Source organism: Amblyomma mixtum, chromosome 3 (genome assembly GCF_055824585.1).
Source record: "Amblyomma mixtum isolate Tamu chromosome 3, ASM5582458v1, whole genome shotgun sequence".
NCBI classification, from domain to species: Eukaryota; Metazoa; Arthropoda; class Arachnida; order Ixodida; family Ixodidae; genus Amblyomma; species Amblyomma mixtum.
In genome coordinates, this window is record NC_143014.1 from 109,698,526 (window position 1) to 109,718,350 (window position 19,825).

The 19,825-nt window shown below is 45.4% G+C and overlaps 1 protein-coding gene across 1 annotated transcript in view; it reads left to right on the plus strand.

Moving 5' to 3' along the window:
• The first annotated feature begins 1,807 nt into the window (after window positions 1–1,807).
• The window catches only part of LOC149351349 (nose resistant to fluoxetine protein 6-like), a 29,809-nt gene continuing 11,791 nt past the window's right edge, over window positions 1,808–19,825 (plus strand). The window contains exons 1-5 of the mRNA XM_089580699.1: window positions 1,808–2,622; window positions 13,933–14,144; window positions 15,419–15,533; window positions 16,486–16,570; window positions 16,929–17,011. Of these exons, the coding sequence (XP_089436825.1) occupies window positions 2,367–2,622; window positions 13,933–14,144; window positions 15,419–15,533; window positions 16,486–16,570; window positions 16,929–17,011 (751 nt within the window). The 5' untranslated portion in view covers window positions 1,808–2,366. The remainder of the gene's footprint in view (window positions 2,623–13,932; window positions 14,145–15,418; window positions 15,534–16,485; window positions 16,571–16,928; window positions 17,012–19,825) is intronic.

The window sequence follows — 19,825 nt, forward strand, 5'->3', positions numbered from 1 at the left end:
AATTGCAGTGTTTTTTTCAGGCCTTCACATCTCTAGACCGTGCGTTACATTGAGACACGCATTGGCTCTTCTAAAGCGCACCAAAAACACTAAAGTTCGAGACCGTCGTTTGTCCCCGATATCTTCGAAGACCAGCGTCGTAAGAAACTAAAAGACGAGGCAGAATATACGAGTAGACAGGACAGGCGGTACAGAGCCTGTCCAGTCAGCTCATCGCTTTTCCCTCGTCCTTATTTTTTCTCAATGCTGGGCCCTGAAAGCCTCCAAGGGTCGTTCACATGGCGGCTACTCGTTATGCGAGAACACCGACCAACGCTTGCCTAGTTTATGGTGTTGTTGGGCTGTTCCAGACATGCACCTGACGGCGATGTATGAGTGTAAGGTGAGCATCAGCTAGTCAAGGGCGGTATTAACGGCTTTTTCAGTATCAGGACTCATCTGGAAGCACCTCGCTAAGAACGCTTTTATACGACCTTTGCTACTGATGCTGTTGCGGTAGCGTCAAGAACTCTACCTCTCGATCAGGCATTGCAAGAGAACGGTCTTTTTTGACAGCTCTGTTCTTTCTCCATTCATACCCAACACTTCTCGACAAGAGCATTTTTGAACAGCAAAAAATTTATGAACGCAATTTCTTCATACATTGTAACATTTTACTATACAAATCAATATATTCGCAGATCTCCACTCAGCAGGCTTGCATTTGTTTTGTTATTCACGTTTTTTCTATCGTGAAAAGCGCTCCACATTGGTTTTCTATGGCAGTCTTAACAGCTAGATGCGAACGATGGGAACACTACAAAAGAAAGATTTTTGATACATATCAGAAGAATGGACCATTATATTCAATGTTTCCATGTCAAGGCCAAGCAGTTTTCCAATATTCAAAATTTTTATACAAGAATGTTGGACATGTCCATCCTGCAACAAAAACACTTTCTTTTTTTTTAGTACAAGCTCATTTCATTAACCAGATTTGTTGCATCGTACCGTGGTCCTGTAATAATGCACCACCAGCGTATGAAAATGCGGCTGGCGCCAAATTTGTCGCTATTCTATATCCTTTAGTCCACTCAGTGTGCGCACAACGTGTCAGCTAAGCTGTGATAAACTACATACTCCTGCAACAATAATAGAGACTTGCATTTTTTGTATTATTTGCGCGTTGCGACTAGAAAACACCGTCCAAACACGGCCATCAAACGAGCTATTCAGCGTGCGATGGATTACCTCATGTTTGGCATGCTCTCTCGTGTATAAAATTATGAAACGTCTAAACCTGTCTGAATAAATTTCGAGTGAACATTCGGGACCGTTTGACATTTCTGGGGCAATACAGACGTAGAAAATATACACCAGTGCGTAACATAGTAAGTGAAGCCTTGTTCTCTCTAATAAAGTTCGATGGGTCGGAAAAAAAAACCAATCAGGCAAGAAGATTCAAGAAAACACGCAAGAAAACATGGAAGGAAAAGTGTTAATAAACTTCGTGAAGGGAGATGATTTAGTCGGTTGCATTTAAACACCATTTACTACTCCCTGGCTAGCTGCATCTCTGACTAGTAAATCCCACTATTTGAAGAGTGCCTTGTGCGCTCATGAAAATGAAGGATTTCTATGTACAGAGCAGTGAATTGTTTTTCTTTCGTGGTGCAAGTTCAGCCACGTTCAAGCTCTCGCCGCGCCCTCGTTCGTGGACGCGCCCAAGCACTCTCATCGAGAGGCGCTTGGGCGGATTCACTGACTGAACGTGAAAACAAACACACACCTTCTCTGCCGCGCTTGGCACACTCACGGCGGCGTGTGGCCGCCAAGGACCCGGCGGGTAGGCCGCTCAGCCAGGTGACCCGCAACGTCGTCCGCATTTCCCCAGGGCACATTTCATGCTCGCCTCACTCCTCGCCCTTTCGGTAAGGAGTCGATGAGGGTCGCGCGCGCTGGGCAAAGACCCTTTCCCCTTGAACAGAGACTATATAGGATTCTTCCGACGCCGGTGGAACCTCCGTTGAAAGTAACGTGTGCCAGCGGACGAAATCGAGACCCCGAACCAATCAGTGCTACTTTGACTGCCTCCTCATAACTTGGCCGTTTTGCTTTCGTTGCTCCTTGAACAAGCGCGATGGTGAACATCTCCCGCCTGCACAAGAGACAACGTCTTCGGCGATGCAGTTTTCCTTTATTTTAATAGTCGGATAACGGTTAGCGTCGTGTCGTGAACATGCATATGAGCGCAAAACTTTGCCCGTGAAGTGCGTCTCGTTGTTGGCTCAGAATTGATCGGCGACAAAAGACTGTAGGCAACGTGTTCTTCTCCTCTGAGTTTACCGCGTTGGACTCGAGCCGACAGAGTCTCTCTAGTCGACGACATGAAGCTTGTCCGTGTGCTCGTTGTGGCTGCCGCGGTGTGCGGCGCAGCAGTGCCTCACGTAGATGCTGCCACTGGAAAGAAGAAGTCGCCAGAGCTCGTGGAGACGGTAAAATCATTCGTGGCCAAGATGCTGAATAACCCGAACAGCGCGCTCACCCAGCGACTCCTAGCAGCTGAGATCTCTCCCTCCTGCATGGTGGGCCTCTTGAAGCTCATGCGAGGCATCCGGAATGTTGAACCCTGGGCCCTAAGACGTAAGCCTCAGAAGACTTATATTCCATGTTTGCGTGGACGCAGACACGTCTGGTGACGTGACGTGCTTCTGCTTTTCTCGTTCATTGCTTGGTGTAGCGCTAACGACACCGTTTTGTAATCGATGCAGTCACTGACTTGCAACTGTTCCGATGAAAGCAATACATAGAGAATATGTATGTTTTGCTAGAAGGAAAAACTACGCTAGGATTGAGCCGCGCGATGTCGACCCCGTTTGCTCTATTTATTCAAGAAATTCTGGAAGGCGAACATTTCACGACAAACTGGAAAACGACTTAAGAGGCGTCGTTTTCTTGTCCGTCGTGTAATGTACGTGCCGAAACACCTCTTTTTGTGCTTGAATAGGTATGCGTTTGCTATCTCGTACAAGTTGATCTGATGAGTGACTTACTGATGCTGAATCGGAATTGTGAAGTGGTTTTTTCGCACTGCACTCTGTTCCGATCTTTTTTTGTCTTGAGACCAATTGAAACTTCGAAATAGTGCGAGGATAAAAAATTAGCAGAAATAAACTATAAAAAAATTTGAAGTAAAAAAAACGGAAAAGAAATTCCGCAACGAGCTCTTTTCCTTCTCGATTGTGAGAAAACAAGGAAATGCTTTTACCGTTCGCCTAATGTTAGTCTATTAAGCAAACGCACAAAGAAACCTTGCCAACTATCATCATTGCTGAATTTTCTAAAGCCTGAAGTGAATAATGTAACAAAGAACTATTGAGAACCTTTCACGTATTTCTGTCCCGAGGGAGCGCAGTTTTGTCTTCTCAGAAAAGCCGATACATCGTAAGCATTTTTTTTGTAACCAAAACTTGGCATCTACGGCGAATTTAGCGCGTTAAAGTTTATTTGCATTACGTTCCAGTGATTTCCTCGCACTTGATGCTCATTGAGACATTTAGAGTATGGCACGCACGTTGATTAAATACCCTATCACGAAAATCTGGGCCAAAGCCGTCGCTGACCGAATGTCAAGCCCCGTCTGGCCAAAAGCGACCGCTTTGTTGCAGGCAGTATGTCCTACAGCACAAAAACGGCTTTCAGGAGCACCGCTCTGTCCATCCGGAGCAAAACATCACTGTCTCACCATGTGATTATTGGGTTTTGCTTCTTAACACGGCTTCTGCCCTGCGGGTGGGCAAGAACAAATTTCAAGCAACTGAAAGACGATGGGTTTTTCTGTTTCTTTAGCTTCGCGAGGCGTTCCTGGTTAAACTCGCAGCTAAAAATCTGCTGTAAGTCATTCGGCTTGTGATGCCACAAACAGCAGAGCGCACAGGAGACGGCCTACACTATCACTTGTATTTCGTGTGTGGTGTGCGTGTTTTCTCTCTAATACTAAGGCTGAATTGCGCCTCACCCAGACATAATGCAACAGGAACTCCTCCGGCCAATTGTTGCATTGGCTTGTCTAGTTTTATTTATTTATTTAGTCCTCAAATGCCCCTGCGGAGGTGTTTTAAATGAGGGGTGGGCGGCTTCACAGAAGAAAATTTTCAATGGCGGTCCTGAAATTCATCACACTGAAATGGTCTACCGCTTCTTCAGGCAGCTCATTCTAATCTTTTGCTGTACGGGAAAAAAAAATGAGTGAAGATGCGATTGTGTGCGCGCGTGTGGAGGGGTATACTGACTTGGAATGACTGGTCCTGGATGAATGGCGGTAAACGGGAGATATAGCGGTGTCATCAATTAGAACAATGAAACTTATGATAGAGAATTGACCTGGCTATTTTACGTCTCGTTTCCAGATTGGGAAGATTTGCATTAGTTTTTAGCTCTGTGACACTAGTATAGGAAGAACATTCATAGAAAATAAATCGAGATGCGTACTTTTGGATAGATTCAATACAATTCGTCGAATGAGGGTCCTAAACTGAGCATGCATATTTACACGTAGTGGTGACTGCAGTCCGGAGAGCAGGAAGGCAGCAAAAATGGCTTCTAAACAGAACTCTTTATTTGGGCTGACTTGCGCCCGCAAAAAACCGAATGAGTCGGCGGCGGAGCAGCAACAAGCGCGCTCGGCGGTCATCGAACCGAATGCCCGATGCTCTCGGCCGTGCTCATTTTAAAGCTGATAGCGAACTTTCCAGATAAAGAATGGAAAGTTACTGGAACATTCTGGAACAACGTAGAATCGGCTCCGCGTGGATGCGGTCAATCGAGGTAAATCTGGGCGCGTCTTGCTTCACAGAAAACGGCAGCTTTGAAAAATGAAAAAACAAACACTATAAAGATTCGAGGCAATATTATAACTTGGGCTTTGCAAGAGATTTGTAAGCAAGTGTTTTTACGGAAGGGGAGGCAAGTTTTAGGCTTCGCCTGGGAAAGCTGAGGCTGCAGTTAGCCTCGTCAGATATTTTCGCTGTGTGAGAGGACCACGATAGATTCTGGGTTGAAATAAGTCCTAGATATTTATAAAACGTCACAGAGGGTATTACTGAGCTATCTAAAGAATACGTCGGTGCTACGTAAGAATGGCGGCGGTAGAAAAAGGTTGATGACGTTTTGCTTACATTTAAAGATATTGAACTCGTTTTCCACAATTTTTATACTGTTTATAAGTCGCGTACAGTCAGGTCATCTGAGCTATTGACAATGAGTCGGTATTTAACAAAACCATCACCAAATATACGCATGTTAGCAAATATATCGTTTGAGAGGTCAAAATGTAGATTAAGAAGAGAAGTGAGCCCAGAAAATTAATTCTGAGCCACGCCAGAAATCAGAGGAAACAGTGGAGATGAGTGGTTGTTTACAAAACGAACTGATGACTGCCGATCAGAAAACTAAGTAACCAGTTATAGACTAGGGGATGGATACTTAGGCGTGAAAGTTTCAAGAAAGTCGAATATGGGGAACCTTACCAAAAACTTTCTAAAAGTCTAAAAACATTAAATCTGTAAACAGGGAACAGTGAAAACAGTGAAAAACAGTGAAGGTGGGAGGTGATGTCGTTTGTGAAAAGCGGAAGTTGTGTACCGAGAGATAAATTCTTAAGAAATCCATGCTCACTAGAATGAAAGAAGGTGTTGGAAATAAGAAATCTCTTGATGTGGCTAAAAATGTATGCTCCGTCAATTCACAACAAAGGCTAATAATGGAAATTGGCCGGTAGTCAAGACATGATGACGATGGTCCTGGATGGTCCTGGAACTGGGATGGACCTGGCTGTTTTCCAATCCAGCGGCACCACTCCAGACAGAAGTGACTGTTGAAAAATGTACGACAGAATGACACTGGTGATTTTTTTTATGCTTTCAAGTACTTTCTAGTTGTTCTCAACTCCAGCAGATGAGGTTACTTTCAAGTATTAGGCCAATTTGCTAATACCGCGAAGTTCAAGCGGTATATCTGCAAATCCGCATATTGAAGGTTAGGAAAACAAGGGACATTTTCTTCAGGTTCTTTAGCAAAAACTGAACAAAACGCTTAGTTTAATGCTGTTGCTGCTTCAGTATCAAGAATAGGGGCGTCATTTTGGTTGAGTATTGTTATGAATTTCCTTGGGCATGGATTTATAACCGTCCACAATTGACGACGGTTAATACGCAAGATATCAGGAAGTGAAGTCGAAAAGAATGATCGTGCCGTTCGTCGCCGCGTGTGTTTTCGCTCTGATGTTAAACGTAATTATATCCTTTTCCGTCCAGCTGAAATGCACCAGGAACTTCTAAAGGCCCTGATGGCATTTTCCTGTTTATGTCGTGCTGTTTGCCGCTCATAATTGCCTTTTCAACGGCTGTAGTCCTAACTTTCGTAATGAAAAGATTTCGCACGAATTCGAGAGCTGTCGTGACTACTGTAAACTATACTTGGCAACCTGCCTATTTGGACATACATTTTCCTCATCAGCGTTGCTTCGTGTTCTGCGGTCTTCGAAGTATGTTACTCTGGTGGACAATTCTAATAATTTTATTCATGAAGCGCGAGATGGCTAGAGTGTTCTCAAAATCAGGAAAAGAATGAATTTCCTGTGCCATATCTGTCCGTGGGCTATGAGGGACGCTGCAGTGGAGGGCTCCCGAGTTTTTAGGACTACGCGTCGAATACAGGACTACGTTTGCATTTCACCTTTGCTGATATGCAGCCACCAGGCCCAAAACCGAACCTATGACTTCATACAATCTACAACTTCAACGAACGTCATGGCCATTCAGCCATCGCGACGGGCCACCGTGAGCTAAGGGAGTGTAGGTTTGGGAAAGATTGGTCACCCAGTAAGAAAGCAGAAAACGTGCGAAGACAGTGGACTGATTCAGACAGCGTTGACTCTGTAAGTGCGTTTTCAAACCCCATATATTTATGCAAAAAGCAGCTGCTACTGCGCGCAAGTTCGGTACAGCTGTGGTTCAATGTCAAGCACATACCTCCGTGCACAAAACTGAACTAGAATTCGTTGGCAAGCCGGGGCCATCTCCCTGTAGTTCTGTGCGCATCATTCCTTCCGGACTGTTTATTACTACGGTACTCTCTGTGCGTCTACGCTCGGTGAATGATGAGGCAGGCACAGGTTTAAGGGGCATCAGGGAAGAGCGGAAGGATGTAGGAAGTGAAGCAGGAAGCGTGCGTGCGAGGTCGCGACGCGTTCGTTTGCGTCGGTCCGCTTCCAACCCGGACCCGGAATCGATCGCGTGCGCATGGGCATTTACTTTTGACCGACTGCGCACCACACAAGAAGAGGACGAAAGTTTTCCGGTGCGAAGCCTATTATAAAGTTCAGTACTCTTATTTTGATAGCATTTATTTTCGAAAGCAGCCGCTTGGTGATGTATCTTTACTAAAAAAAAAAATGCGTCCCAGCAATCGGACGATACATGGATTAAGGTTACGTTGGTAATTTACGAATGCATTCAACGCCTACATTCGTGCAGCACGGCGTCCATCACGGCCCGAGAAAAAAAAATTGAAGGCCTAGGTGGCTCCAGAGGTAGATAAAATGCAATGTAATCCAGGTGAGTCTGGAACAAGGTAAAGAAGAGGAAGAAATAGTAAGCTAAAATACGACAGCCACGGATGGTAGCCTCATGGGCTTCTATGGGAGCGCCCCTGAGCAGACAACACTCGAGTACTCGAGCTGAGCCGCCGAACGGCTTATATCACTGGTAAGGGGAGGCGGCTCAGTTGACAAAAGGCGCATGGATTCCGGAAGTGGACTCGTCCGTCATTCTCGGCGATTAATTAGTTTTTTTTTCTTTTTTGGGGGAGTCTTTTCAAAATTCCAGTGTTCGCCTGCCGCCTAGGAGAATTTAAGACAGGAAGGTTGGAAATAGACGCGGAACTGGTATCACTGTCGCTTTTTCATCAGATCCTCTAGAATAAAAAATGCGCATCCCAAAACAGGTCTGCAAGTGTCTACTAGGTTCACGTCATTTTCATGTTTATTTTTTTCTCTTACCGATCGCTATAGCGAAATGGCATCATGACCTTCCATGCAGGGCACTGCCACGAAAGTTCATTAAAATAAAAGAGTAAGATGCAGCGTTTTATCAAGTCCAGGTGAGAGAAGTTTGCTAACATGGCTTAAGCAGTAATCTGTGTTTGCAGCGCACTTTCCTAATCCATTAGTTGTTTTCTCACATGTGCTGAAAAATACCTGCACTGCCATTTCGCGCTGCAGACACTGGCGGGTGGCAGTCACGGAATAAATTAAGTGTAAGGCGAGACGCTCCCATCGCTTTGTCGGCCGCGAAACAGACGTGCATGGCTTCCAAAAACCATTCGATACTGTTTTACGTTACATGCCCCTTGAAACTGAATATGACTCGGCCGACTTTCTACACAGATGCCTCAAAGGTTGTCTCAACTCAAACGCTTTGTCTGTCAGGCAGATAGAAAGAGGTTATTCAAACACGGGTGTAAGAAGGTTCTCTGATTGAGAAATACGTTTAGCACACTCTGTACTTGCAGCTCCGCTGCCGAAAATTTAGCAAGTGCCTGCTGAAGGTTTAGCAAGGGTGTGTGCTAATCGCGCCGGGCGCACTCAGCTACCGGCCAAGGCGGGCAAAGTTCTGGTAGACTGCAGTCAGCTTAGATCTGTAGGTGGGAGCAACATCGGTTAGCGGAACATACTCGCAGCTGGCGCCTAGTTGCCGAGATATCCTGCGTGCCACACCGTACATTCTTAGCGCTTCCGCGCAAGCCCATTTCGCCGCTTGCTATATCGCAGTGTCACACCGCGCAGCAGTACAAAACCATGCTTTTTTTCAACGTTCTTTCCGCAGACCCTACGATACTGCGGCAGCGGTGTTGTGCGTTATAGCCTTTTGAAGTAAAGCAAGATAGGAAATCTTTTTAAGAGAGTACGGCATTATTCCTGCTTAGTCCTTTCGCTGTTCTACAACTTCGCCATAATTTCTGCCTTCTTATCTTTGCTTACTGCCTACGACATATAGTCCACTGTCGAAAAAACAAACGCTCCTAATTAAAGAGTCGGTTCCTTAAAAATTTATATCCTTTCGGCCTTTCTCTGGCACCTGGGAGGGGAATGCCATAATTACCATGGAGGGTCTCTTCGCGGCGAAGGTTAATGAATTTCTCGCGTCTGCCGCTTTTCCCCGTAGTGCGACCATTCGTTGCGTAGCAGCACTTGCCTAAACCTTATGTACAGACGGAGCAAGGTTCTCCGCCAAACGTGCCACGAGACCCGCCGCCTCGGCGCATCATCTTATCACGAACGATCAAGGTTTTCCTCGTTGACCACCGGGGCAGCGAACACTAGTGATTGATTGCTGAGGTACCGCTCAGTTAAACCGCCGCCTTACGGTCTGTACGTTGCGCCCTTGGCGGTGCGGAAAGAGCTACCGGTAAAGGCGCCTAAGAAACGGGATCTCGCATAGTAAGCGCACTACCCGCGTCCTTCTCGCGAAGCGTCCATGTGCAACCGCATGAAAGAGCGTGCAAGATGGCGCTTCCTCTCTTTATGAAAGGATATTATTATTATGTGGTGTAACATTTGCACATTAATGCAGCGGCATCGGTACATCGGAGTTGTATAACTTCTTCCTTACCTTTCCCATACTCTTTGAGGATTGTCTCCTGACGCGCACCTTTTGTGTGCCCAAATATGTACAGGTGTGGACACAAGTCAACGGACCACGTTGTTCCGTTTTAAGTGCAATCACGCTCTCCCTATCGGAAATGAAGAAACATTGTTTGGCCATAAGAAAGCGCGCTAGCGTTCACTACCACTATTGCTCGAACTATCAATTCACATTTCTATGCGCGCCGATGACATCTGCGTTTGGAGCTCCGGGACGCACCTTGTGGTGCGTGCTGGACTTAACCGGGCAGCAGCCATAACCTCTTCCTATCCCGGCAAGCAAGGTCTAAGCGTTTCAGCTGAGAAGTGCGCGCTAGTGGAAAATGTATGACTCCATATCCGGTATCCAGCGAAGGCCACAGTATTTCCTCTTGTAGATCTCATCGTTGTTAGGGCTTTTGATAGACCATAATCTATTATTCAGCCCGTATTGCACCTTTCTGAGAACAAAGCTAATCTCCATCACTCACTTACTCAGATTTCTTGGCGGAAAATCATGGGGATCTCAGTTCAGTCAACTCTGGAACTGTAGAGAGCACTCTTCTTGAGATTTTTGCGTTACAGTACGCCCGTACTTTCAAACACGTGCAAGACGAATTTGCGTGCCCTGCAGACAGTACAAGGTCAGGCTCTTCGCTCATGTCTGTGCTTCGGAGCTCATCAACAGTTTCAACCACTGCACTCGCGAAGGACCACCCATTTTCGATGTTAATTGCCCTTGACACTGTACGAGCGCACATATGTCATCTTACAAGGATTTCTCAACATCACCTTGTGGCGTGGCCGGTAATAGACCGCACGCTGCATTTTCAAAGGTTATAGCAGCCGACCAGTCACCCATCCCTTCACAGTTCACCCCGGCAGCACAATCTTCCTCTCTGCGCGTGTTGTATGCGGGGCCCATGTGTGCGCCTTACAATGCCGGGGAGAGCGAAGAAATCGGACTTATCAGTGCTAGCCTATAAGCAGTTGTCGCTGTCTTTACTCCATGCCGAGTATAGTGACCGTACTTACGTATATAAGGATGCCTAGGTCTCATCTACTAGTTCAGTTTGCGCCGTGGTCGTCCCTGTGAGACGGGCCCCTATTAACCGCCTAATTTTGAATAGGACAACATCTACTGCGGCAGAATTAGCCGCACTTCGTGCTGCTGTGCAATACGATGTTCAACAAACGCCCCATAAATGGGCTGTGTTCTGGGATTCCAAAGCTGCACTACGGCGTCTTAATTCTGTCTTACGCATTGGAGATCACGATTACCTAGCAGATGAGATAACACATCTACAGCACCGGGCACTGTTGCGACGTCACGACAGCATCTTCCAATGGCTACCAGGTCGCAGTGGCATTGTCGGAAGCGACTCAGCTTACGGAGGCCCTCGATCGGCTCACGGTAGTGCCAGCATTGTCCGGATAGCATTGCAAAGAGCCGGCACAGAGAAACATCTGCGATTGCTTGCCCGAAACATAACTTTGGCGTCATTGTCCACCTCTGGAGGCTCGGCTTGTTGTTTGCACCGCCTGGACCCCTTACTTCAACTAAATATACCGTCCGGCCTCTCCCGCTGCATTGCTACGCTGCTGCGTCGCCTGTGGACTATTATAGATGCCTATTCTCACCTCATCACAATGGCTGACTCCCCATCCTGCGAGAACTGCGGGCGTGATGAGACGATTGTGCACCTACTTTGTGACTGCTATCGGTTTGAGGGAGAGGCTGCCACTCTCCGCCGCTTGGATCCTCGTCCCTTTCCAGAAGACAAAAAATTCTGGGTTCTGAGTCTAAACCTTCTTCTCAGAGAAAAGCTGTGAAGGCGCTTATGAAATTCGTAAAGGACGGAGAGTTAAGTTCCAGACTATAAGCTTTAAGTGCGTACCCGTAACTGAGTCCTTATTCCTTTCTTGCCTTTATTCCTCTCCCTTAATCCCTTCCCACGTTACGGCACATAATTAGCGCCGCCTAGTTAACCTCCATGCCTTTTCATTAATTTGTTTATCTCTCACAGTTAGGCGATGCTTAAAAAAGTGGCAGGGTTTCAACGTAGTTAAACCGAGTAAACGTGTAAAAGCATGTGTTTAGCCTTGTTGGCTCTTGGTTTTACTTTGCTGCTGGCGACGATATTACTTCGATAGTAGTATTAGTTGATGAAGACTACGATGTGCAATGCACAGCGCGAGAGTTTGTTGCAGTTTAGCATAGTGCTGTCATGCACAGGCAAGCGAAGCTGATCTATTCGTGCTCTGCGGGCTGTAAATCCACTCGCAGCAGTTTTTGTTTTATGTAGTACTTTATTTAAGCTAACAAAGTCAATTCAAGGTCAGGCTTCAGCGGAGAAACGGCCTTTGCAGCTTTGGTCGGGAAGTACAGCTTTCGCTCTAAATTATCCCAAGGCAGTTGCGTCGTAAATTTACTTTTGCCCGCGCCTGTACCCTGATAATGGTATTGAAGCGATTGAAAGAAATGTCTGTAAAGCTATTTATAGCGCTGTTGTAGTGCTCTGTGGTTACAGTAGTGTGCTTTAGGTTCGTGCTGCTCATAAATAAATTTGGTTTTTCTTTTCCGTGTTTATCCGTGAATAAAACTTTCTTTTTGACAGCCATCTATACATTGAAATAATGCATGTGTTTTCACTGTTAGCAAAGTGTTTGTGCATTAGTGGGCACACGTGTTAGCCAATGTGCCTTCTCGTTGCCCGCATTTTGCCCTCCGCAAAAAGTAGCGATATGCAGAAACCAGGAATGGAGCTGTGAAATCGCTGTCAATAACAAAGTCGAATCTGAAACTACGGACTCCGTCCGAGCTATAGCAATTGCAACATAACTGGTGACGAGGTAATCACATCATTACAAAAAACTATGCTTACATAAGATTTCTACGTGTCCAAGAGAAGAAGGAAAAAATTAGAGCTGAATTTGCATAGCAAGGACGCACATTGCCGCACTCTCATGCTGCAGAAAGGGATCTTACATTCTTAAATTCGTAGCAGAACTGAAATGTATTCCAAATCGACATATTTGCTTAATTTTACGCCAGTATCGTAACATGCTGATGACTACGATTTCCTCAATCAACTTACAACCTTCATACATGCTCTTATACACAGAAAACACTTCCCTAATGAAAACAAAACAAGGAATAATAAACACGCGCATTTTTTCCACTGGAAGTTGTTTATGAACGCATTTTTTTCTCGTATCGTAAGAATCATTCCCCGTAACGATCAATATATCTGCAAATATCTGGTCGGTATTTACAGTTTTCCGCTATTTACTATCAAAAACGAACCCCAATGGTTTTTTTTGGCTGTGTTACTATACTCGCTGCGAGGACAGGAAAAACCTTAAGAGCAAGATTTTGCTACGCATCGGCAGATTAGATCATTCACATCAATATGTTCTTAACACGTGGCATGTTACAATATTCCACCGTTGGCTCACAATTAAATGTGATGGCCAAGAAATCCAGACTTTCGCGTCCCAAGGCCGCGAAAATTTCAAGAATATGCGCGTAGTAGTCGGCTGCGTTTTTTTCTTCATTAAGCATGCCTACCGATGTTTACCTATGTTGGATGAAAAGAAAAGACTGGGCAAGTTTCATGGGCTTTTTCGTTTTTAATTCTTACCTTTACTGTAAACTACATCAGCACACATCATAGAGACAAGACGATACCCACTTATCATGAGAGTTGCTAATTTCTCATTTCTGCCCCAGTAATGGCCAGGTCTGGTATTTTCTTCACCTAATTGGTGGATTTGTAGTGCCGAAGAAACAGTATGGGCAGTCAGAGCTTGCAGTATTGCCTCATTGAGATAGTTTTACGTACACCGGAATCCACAGCACATGAGCACTCTCCCATTTCGGCGCCATTGAAGTGTGTTTACCGTGGCCGATAATCGAACTCACGACATCATCCTCAGTAGCGGAACGTCATAGCAATTTAGCCACCTCATTTAGCTTTACGGTTTCGACTACGTGTTGAAGTGGTGAGTAGCATGCCGCATCTCGCAAACGCGTTTTTTTTTTCGTGCTTTGTGCCAACTTGCCTACACTGACGACAACGTTGAAACCATAAAAATGCTTGTGGGCAGTTAAAGCAGGAAAACAGTGTTTTCATTTTAAAATAAATTATCCTTGCGCATTCATAATGCTGACAGCGCTGAGAATGCTGTTTGATTACCGTCTGAGAGATTTGTTAAGCCTAATTCAGCAGTGCAAATGCATGCCACTGAGATATTTTTGCCTGCCGCAGTGTTCGATGCTTCCGGGAAGTACCCAACAGGCCTCTTCCAAGGCAGCATGGCGGACCTAGGAGCATTCGACGAATGCGTCGAGACACTTTTGCGTGACGAATTCGGCAACGAAAAGATACGGGGCCAGTATTGCAACCTGTACCTGCCCGCGACCAACAACACGGAACTTGTGGAATATGGAGCCTCAGGTCTCGCCATGTCTCATCCACGGGTAAGCTACCAGAGCCGATCTACTCAAACGTTGCCTGCCCACTTCCTGTCGACACGAGCGGAACTGAAGCGGCTGGGGACAGTAGAGGAAGTTCTTAGTGTGGAGCTTTGTAGAAAGCATAACAAGAGAAAACGCGCCTAGCGTGTGTATGTACTTTATCATTAACCACCAACTCCAGCTGTCGTAATTCGCATGTAATTTCCTTTCGATTGGTAGTGTGTTACCAAGAAGAGTTACCATAAATTATCAGCATTAAGTAGGGCTAGGAAGAGGAAAAGGTATAGCGTGTCGGTTCCTCCGTTTCTGTAATGTTATTAAATGGGAACGTGCTGTGTACCGGTTGACACGAGTAGGCAATAAAAACTTTGACATGCGTCGCGACACGTTACTGTTTCTCTGTAAGGCTTATATGAGACCGATTCTGGAATTTAGTTGCGTTCAGTTCTCTGGTAGCGCGAACTAAAAGCTGCAGCGCTTAGCCTTACTGGAAAGCGGGGCCCATCGGCTCTTCCTCGAGCTTCCAAAATCAGCTTCAAAGCTGTCTTTTAACTGGAAGCCCGTATCCCCATCTCTATTCCCGCTTCCAACTTCTCACGGTGCGTGCTTTCCTCGCGTCCTTTGACCCGGCCCCCGGCGTTAATACTCCCATTTTTCTATCACAACCACACCAGTATTTCTCTAATCATTGGCCCGTTATCAGCGGAAACAAGTTAGTTTCACGCAGAACCTGTTAGCCACGCTTCAGGTCGATCTGAGCACCTTGCAACGAATCCACCAATTGCGCCTAATGATTTGGCGCACCAAAAAAAAAAGAGGAACATGTATACTTCTTTTTCACAACCTACGTTTCCGCGCTTATAGAAAGGTACAGGTTATAGACATCATTATCAAACAAAACCAGCCGTTCCATAATAATGATGATGAGTATACAGTCACACTACTATGTCTTTCGTGCGTCGACACGGGCTTGAACACCTTTGCGCGTAAATATTTTTCAACGTCTATTGTCGGGCGTATCCTGACGTTTCTTCTTCGCGATATTGCATCTTCGAATAAGACGTATAATCCATAGCACGCTGTGCTGTCAATACGAGAGACAAGATTTTAAAGTTCTATCGCACTTATTTTCAAGCATTTCATGTAGAAATAGCAATGCAACAGTTTTGCATGAGTCTCTCGGCGTGTTTCTATGCCTCAAACCACCTTCAGGCCATTCAGCAGTCTGGGATATATCAATATTTATTGCTCTTTATGTTGTATTTCCTTGTGGACAGGCAGCAGTTTTTGCAACTAGGAGCTCAGATTCATCCATGGTTGAAGGCGTCCGCCTCGGTATCTGCTTCATCAATGACTGCAGCCAAGAGGACATTCAGATGATTATCAATGCTTGTAAGTCATTGTTTTGTCACAAATTATTAAAAAAGAAAATATGAGCGGGTTTTTAATTTAGCTGCAACATTTCTGTGAACTTCCTGCATCTTTACTGACTCAGCGGGCTTTACTGACGCAATCGGAATCGCACTTTACTGCATCTTTACTGACGCAATCGAGCTCCTCCACGTGACAGCGCCTGAAAATCGAGTCTGAAAGCGTGTCTAACTCTCATTCCACATGATCACGAAAATCGAGAGATGAGTAAAGAGTAAAGATAACAAAAAGCACTTCACTACGAGTAACCATCACCTCATTTGAAAAAATATAAGTTTATCTGTGTGGAATGAACACGCTATAGACTCAGCCACGAAATTCAGTGGAGGGTTTCGTGAGTATTTGTCACAAAAAATTAAAGCGCCCGAAGCTTCGAGTAGAAACATATGCCGGTGGCTGGCTTAATTGTGTTTTCATGCCGTTTAAAAGAAAACAATTAAGAAAAATGCAGACACTCCAAATTATGGCAACACCGGAGTGCTTATGGTCAGCTTGAGTTATTGGGCGCATAATATTTCTGAGGGGTTCCCCCTATGAACGAAACATTTATAAAACAAAAATAAAACACCGAACGTAAACCCAAACTATATGTTTGACTGCGGTGTTTTACGTGACATCACGTACATAATGGAACCAAATCTCGCGCTCCCGCTGAACGACTACACTGTAACTCCTAGCGGTGTACTCGTAAACGTCCAAAATGATTAAAGCAAGCCAGAAACATTTATAGTGAGCAAGCGTTGAGCGGATATCACTTGAATACTTAAGGAAAAGAATAATTTGCTGTAAACTGCGAGGTGACGCTCATTTTATTCTGTGGTCACAAATCTTAGTTTTATTATGCAATACGAAACGCTCGCAGCACAAAGATAAGCAAGATATGGTTCACAAATTCTAATTTCGCTTTCTGCAGTGGCTGGCGGAACCATCGGGATGAGGGTCAAGGACTGCGTCACCAACGAGCCCCAACCGTGGACGACGGCACAGATATCGATAGTGTAAGTTCTCCCATTGGGTAAACAAGAAAGCCAGCTGCGCTTGTAAGGAGCTGCAAAAGGAAGTTGGGAATTTGAGTTGCGGGTTATAAATGATTAAAGCCCTAAAAATTTTGTAGACGCCTTTCTTTCTTTGCTGTTATTTCTTCTCTTCTGGTGTGTTTACGAAGTTGCATAAACTTGGGAATCCTTGCCGTGTTGCCTTGTTTTTTTTTCTTTCTTAGATAGCGTCTTTCACGCAAATATCGTGAATAATATTACATAAATTCGAAAAGAAAGCACACATTACAGAAGTTTGTGCTGAAGAATGTGGAACCTTTGATTTGCTCTGTGCTAACCACTAAATTATTTTCCCTTTCAGGGCTTTTCTTGGCACTTTAGCGGTGGTGATCGCTGCGAGTAGCGCTTTTGACCACTACGTTACGAAGCGTCAAATAAAAAAAGGTATCGCATTTTTGTGTTCAGACTTCACATAAATAATTACTACCATGCCTAAATGACGCCAAAGAAAATGATTAAACAACTCTTTTTTTATTATTATTAAATACAGATATATGATAGGGTGGCCGCCACTGATGCTAGACGTAGTTTATATGGAAATGAGTGGAAGATGTCCTTGTCCTGCAGCAGACGTACTTGGGCCGCTGCTGTTTCTGCTGTTGTTGATGAGGATGATGATCTTATGGCGCATATATATTCGCTTCAAACCTGTATATTACGAACGAAGGGAAATGCAACAAAAGCCAGCAGAAAACTGCCCTCTGGACTCGCATCCTTATGTCGGCCGTTTAGTTCAGGAAAAGTTATTGTCAGTATCAATAGTGGTTTGAAGTGAGCAAGTATGCCCAGAGTTTTCCAATGATTTGCAGTTATATGCTTCGCACCAGCCGCAGCCGCCCCTTCGAATAAATTGTCCAACGTCGACACTCCCCCTGATTCTTTGGCACCCTTGACTGCTTACCTTTTTTTCGGTGTCCCCCTATGTTACTTAAATCGAACACTGGATGACTGCTCTACGTATCGCATGCCTTAAGTCCGTTTACTCGCCCTAATTGCAGCTAAACTGCCATTATTTCTCGTTGGTTCTTTAATCCGCGTTCTTTTCTTGTCATGAGGGTACCGCAATTACACTTATTATCTTAGCTATGCTATTTTAATATTTTTTCTCTACATCAGTCCCCACAACGTCCGTGGTCCTCCTTCAAGCATTTTCATTAGTCTCGTAGGTAGTGCTGGTAGGTGGGTGGTGGTAGCATACGCAAGTGATATGCTGCTCTAGTGCCGGATATCGCTAGGCTACTGGCTGTAACCTTAAGGTATTCCCCGAATGCACTCTACTCTCCTGAAACCTTTGCTCCTACTGATTTGTCCCTCATGACCGGGACACGGCATGTTCTGTATTACTTCCAGAACCATCGCTTCGTCTCCAGACTGCTAATGGTTGCTTTATTTTTCTTCATATCCCCTTTTAAGCCCACCGGATTACGCTGCTTCTATGGGTCTTCGATCTTTCTCTTCAGATCCTCCGTTGAGTTACTTAGCAAGACAAGAACGCGGCAAATAAGAGGTCGCTGAGGCATTAGTTCTTAGCTTTTATACCTTAATCATCCAACTATAACGTTCTGAATATTTGCAGACGTGGAGCGAACAAAATAGAGATACGGCGTAGCCCTTTTGTTGCGAAAGCAACACTACGCCAGTCGCCGAGCCATTTTGCGGAGCTGACGAAAGGCCATACTGCGCATGCGCGAGGAGCAGTGGCGTCACACAGCGCACAGCTGGCGCGCCGCCGCCTTCGCTGCACGGGCGACTCAGAGGTGCCGCCGCCGTGCTCGCCAGTTGCGCATGCGCAGTAGCGTGCCGGGGCCGCCGCCGCTGCCGCGCGCTCTCCATCACCTCTCTCTTTCTCCTCGTTGCTTTCGCAGTCCTCCAGGTTCAACCAGAGCTAAACCACTGCCAATTTTTGGCACCCCTGTTGACTGGAATTTTCTCATTCCTCTGCCGAAGGACAGTAATCGCTGCTCCCTGTAGATATTGGAACCAAAGCATTTTATCAGAGGCGCTCCAAGGACATCAGCGTGACCTTTTCACAGGCGTTGCTTGCAAACAGAATCTGCTAAATTTATCTATTAAGTTAAAAGTTCCCAAAAATGGCGCATTGCGCAATATAGGTCGCGTATACTAAGCGCATTTTAAGAAAACCGAAGTGCATGTACTAAGTTGAATGGTTCACCTCTTCCAATGTGTCGTGTCATATTCGGTTGTAGCCGCCGGCCGGCACAAGTAGACGGTCGGCTCCAGTCGAACTGACGCGAAAGGGTTCGTTATACTTCTAGCCAGAATTTGGGCGCTTGTGCCATTGTTGATGACAGAGTATCACGTCGCAACACGGACATGAGGAACAGTGTGAGGCATTGTAGACATCAGGGGTGCTGCGCGCTAGGGCACTGTGTGGCAAGACTAGGGCTCAGTTTTACGATGTAAGCAAAGATATCGTGCATATTTTGTAATTTTTTATAGTAGTTCACTTATACTGCTATGCTTTAATGCGCTATGCGAGAAAGGCGTTTGACGTTTGAACTGAAACAGATCATTTTTCAGCTTTATCATTTATCGCGGTACACAGGATGTCCCATGAAATGAGAGACATTGATTTAAAAAAAACAAAAAGACTTAATGCCCACTGCGGGAATCACAGTGGCACTGTCAGCAGTCACGATCTGGTAAGGAGCGTTTGTATAAAAATGTCTTGAACTAATTAACTAATAACAATACCAGCCAATTCTTTTGAATAACCGGCGTACGCGAAATGTGTCTGGTAGAAAGTTGTGCAACTTTTTAAAATTTGCATGGGACGTTTTAAAGGAAGTTGCAGTTTCAGTTTCTTTGAAACGTTTTTAAGAAAGTTGCACGTAACCTAATTTTTTGGTTTGGTTTATGGTTTATTGGGGTTTAACGTCCCAAAGCGACTGAGGCTATGAGAGACGCCGTAGTGAAGGGCTCCGGAAATTTAGACCACCTGGGGTTCTTTAACGTGCACTGACATCGCACAGCACACGGGCCTCTAGAATTTCGCCTTCAAGAAATTCAGCCGCCGCGGCCGGGATCGAACCCGCGTCTTTCGGGTCAGCAGCCGAACGCCGTAACCACTGAGCCACCGCGGCGGGGCCTAATTTTTTCAGTACCTCTTTTATTGCTGAACTGTTCTGCATGCACTAGATGTACATCTCCCCATCGCGAGGTCCATCCCGAAATCTC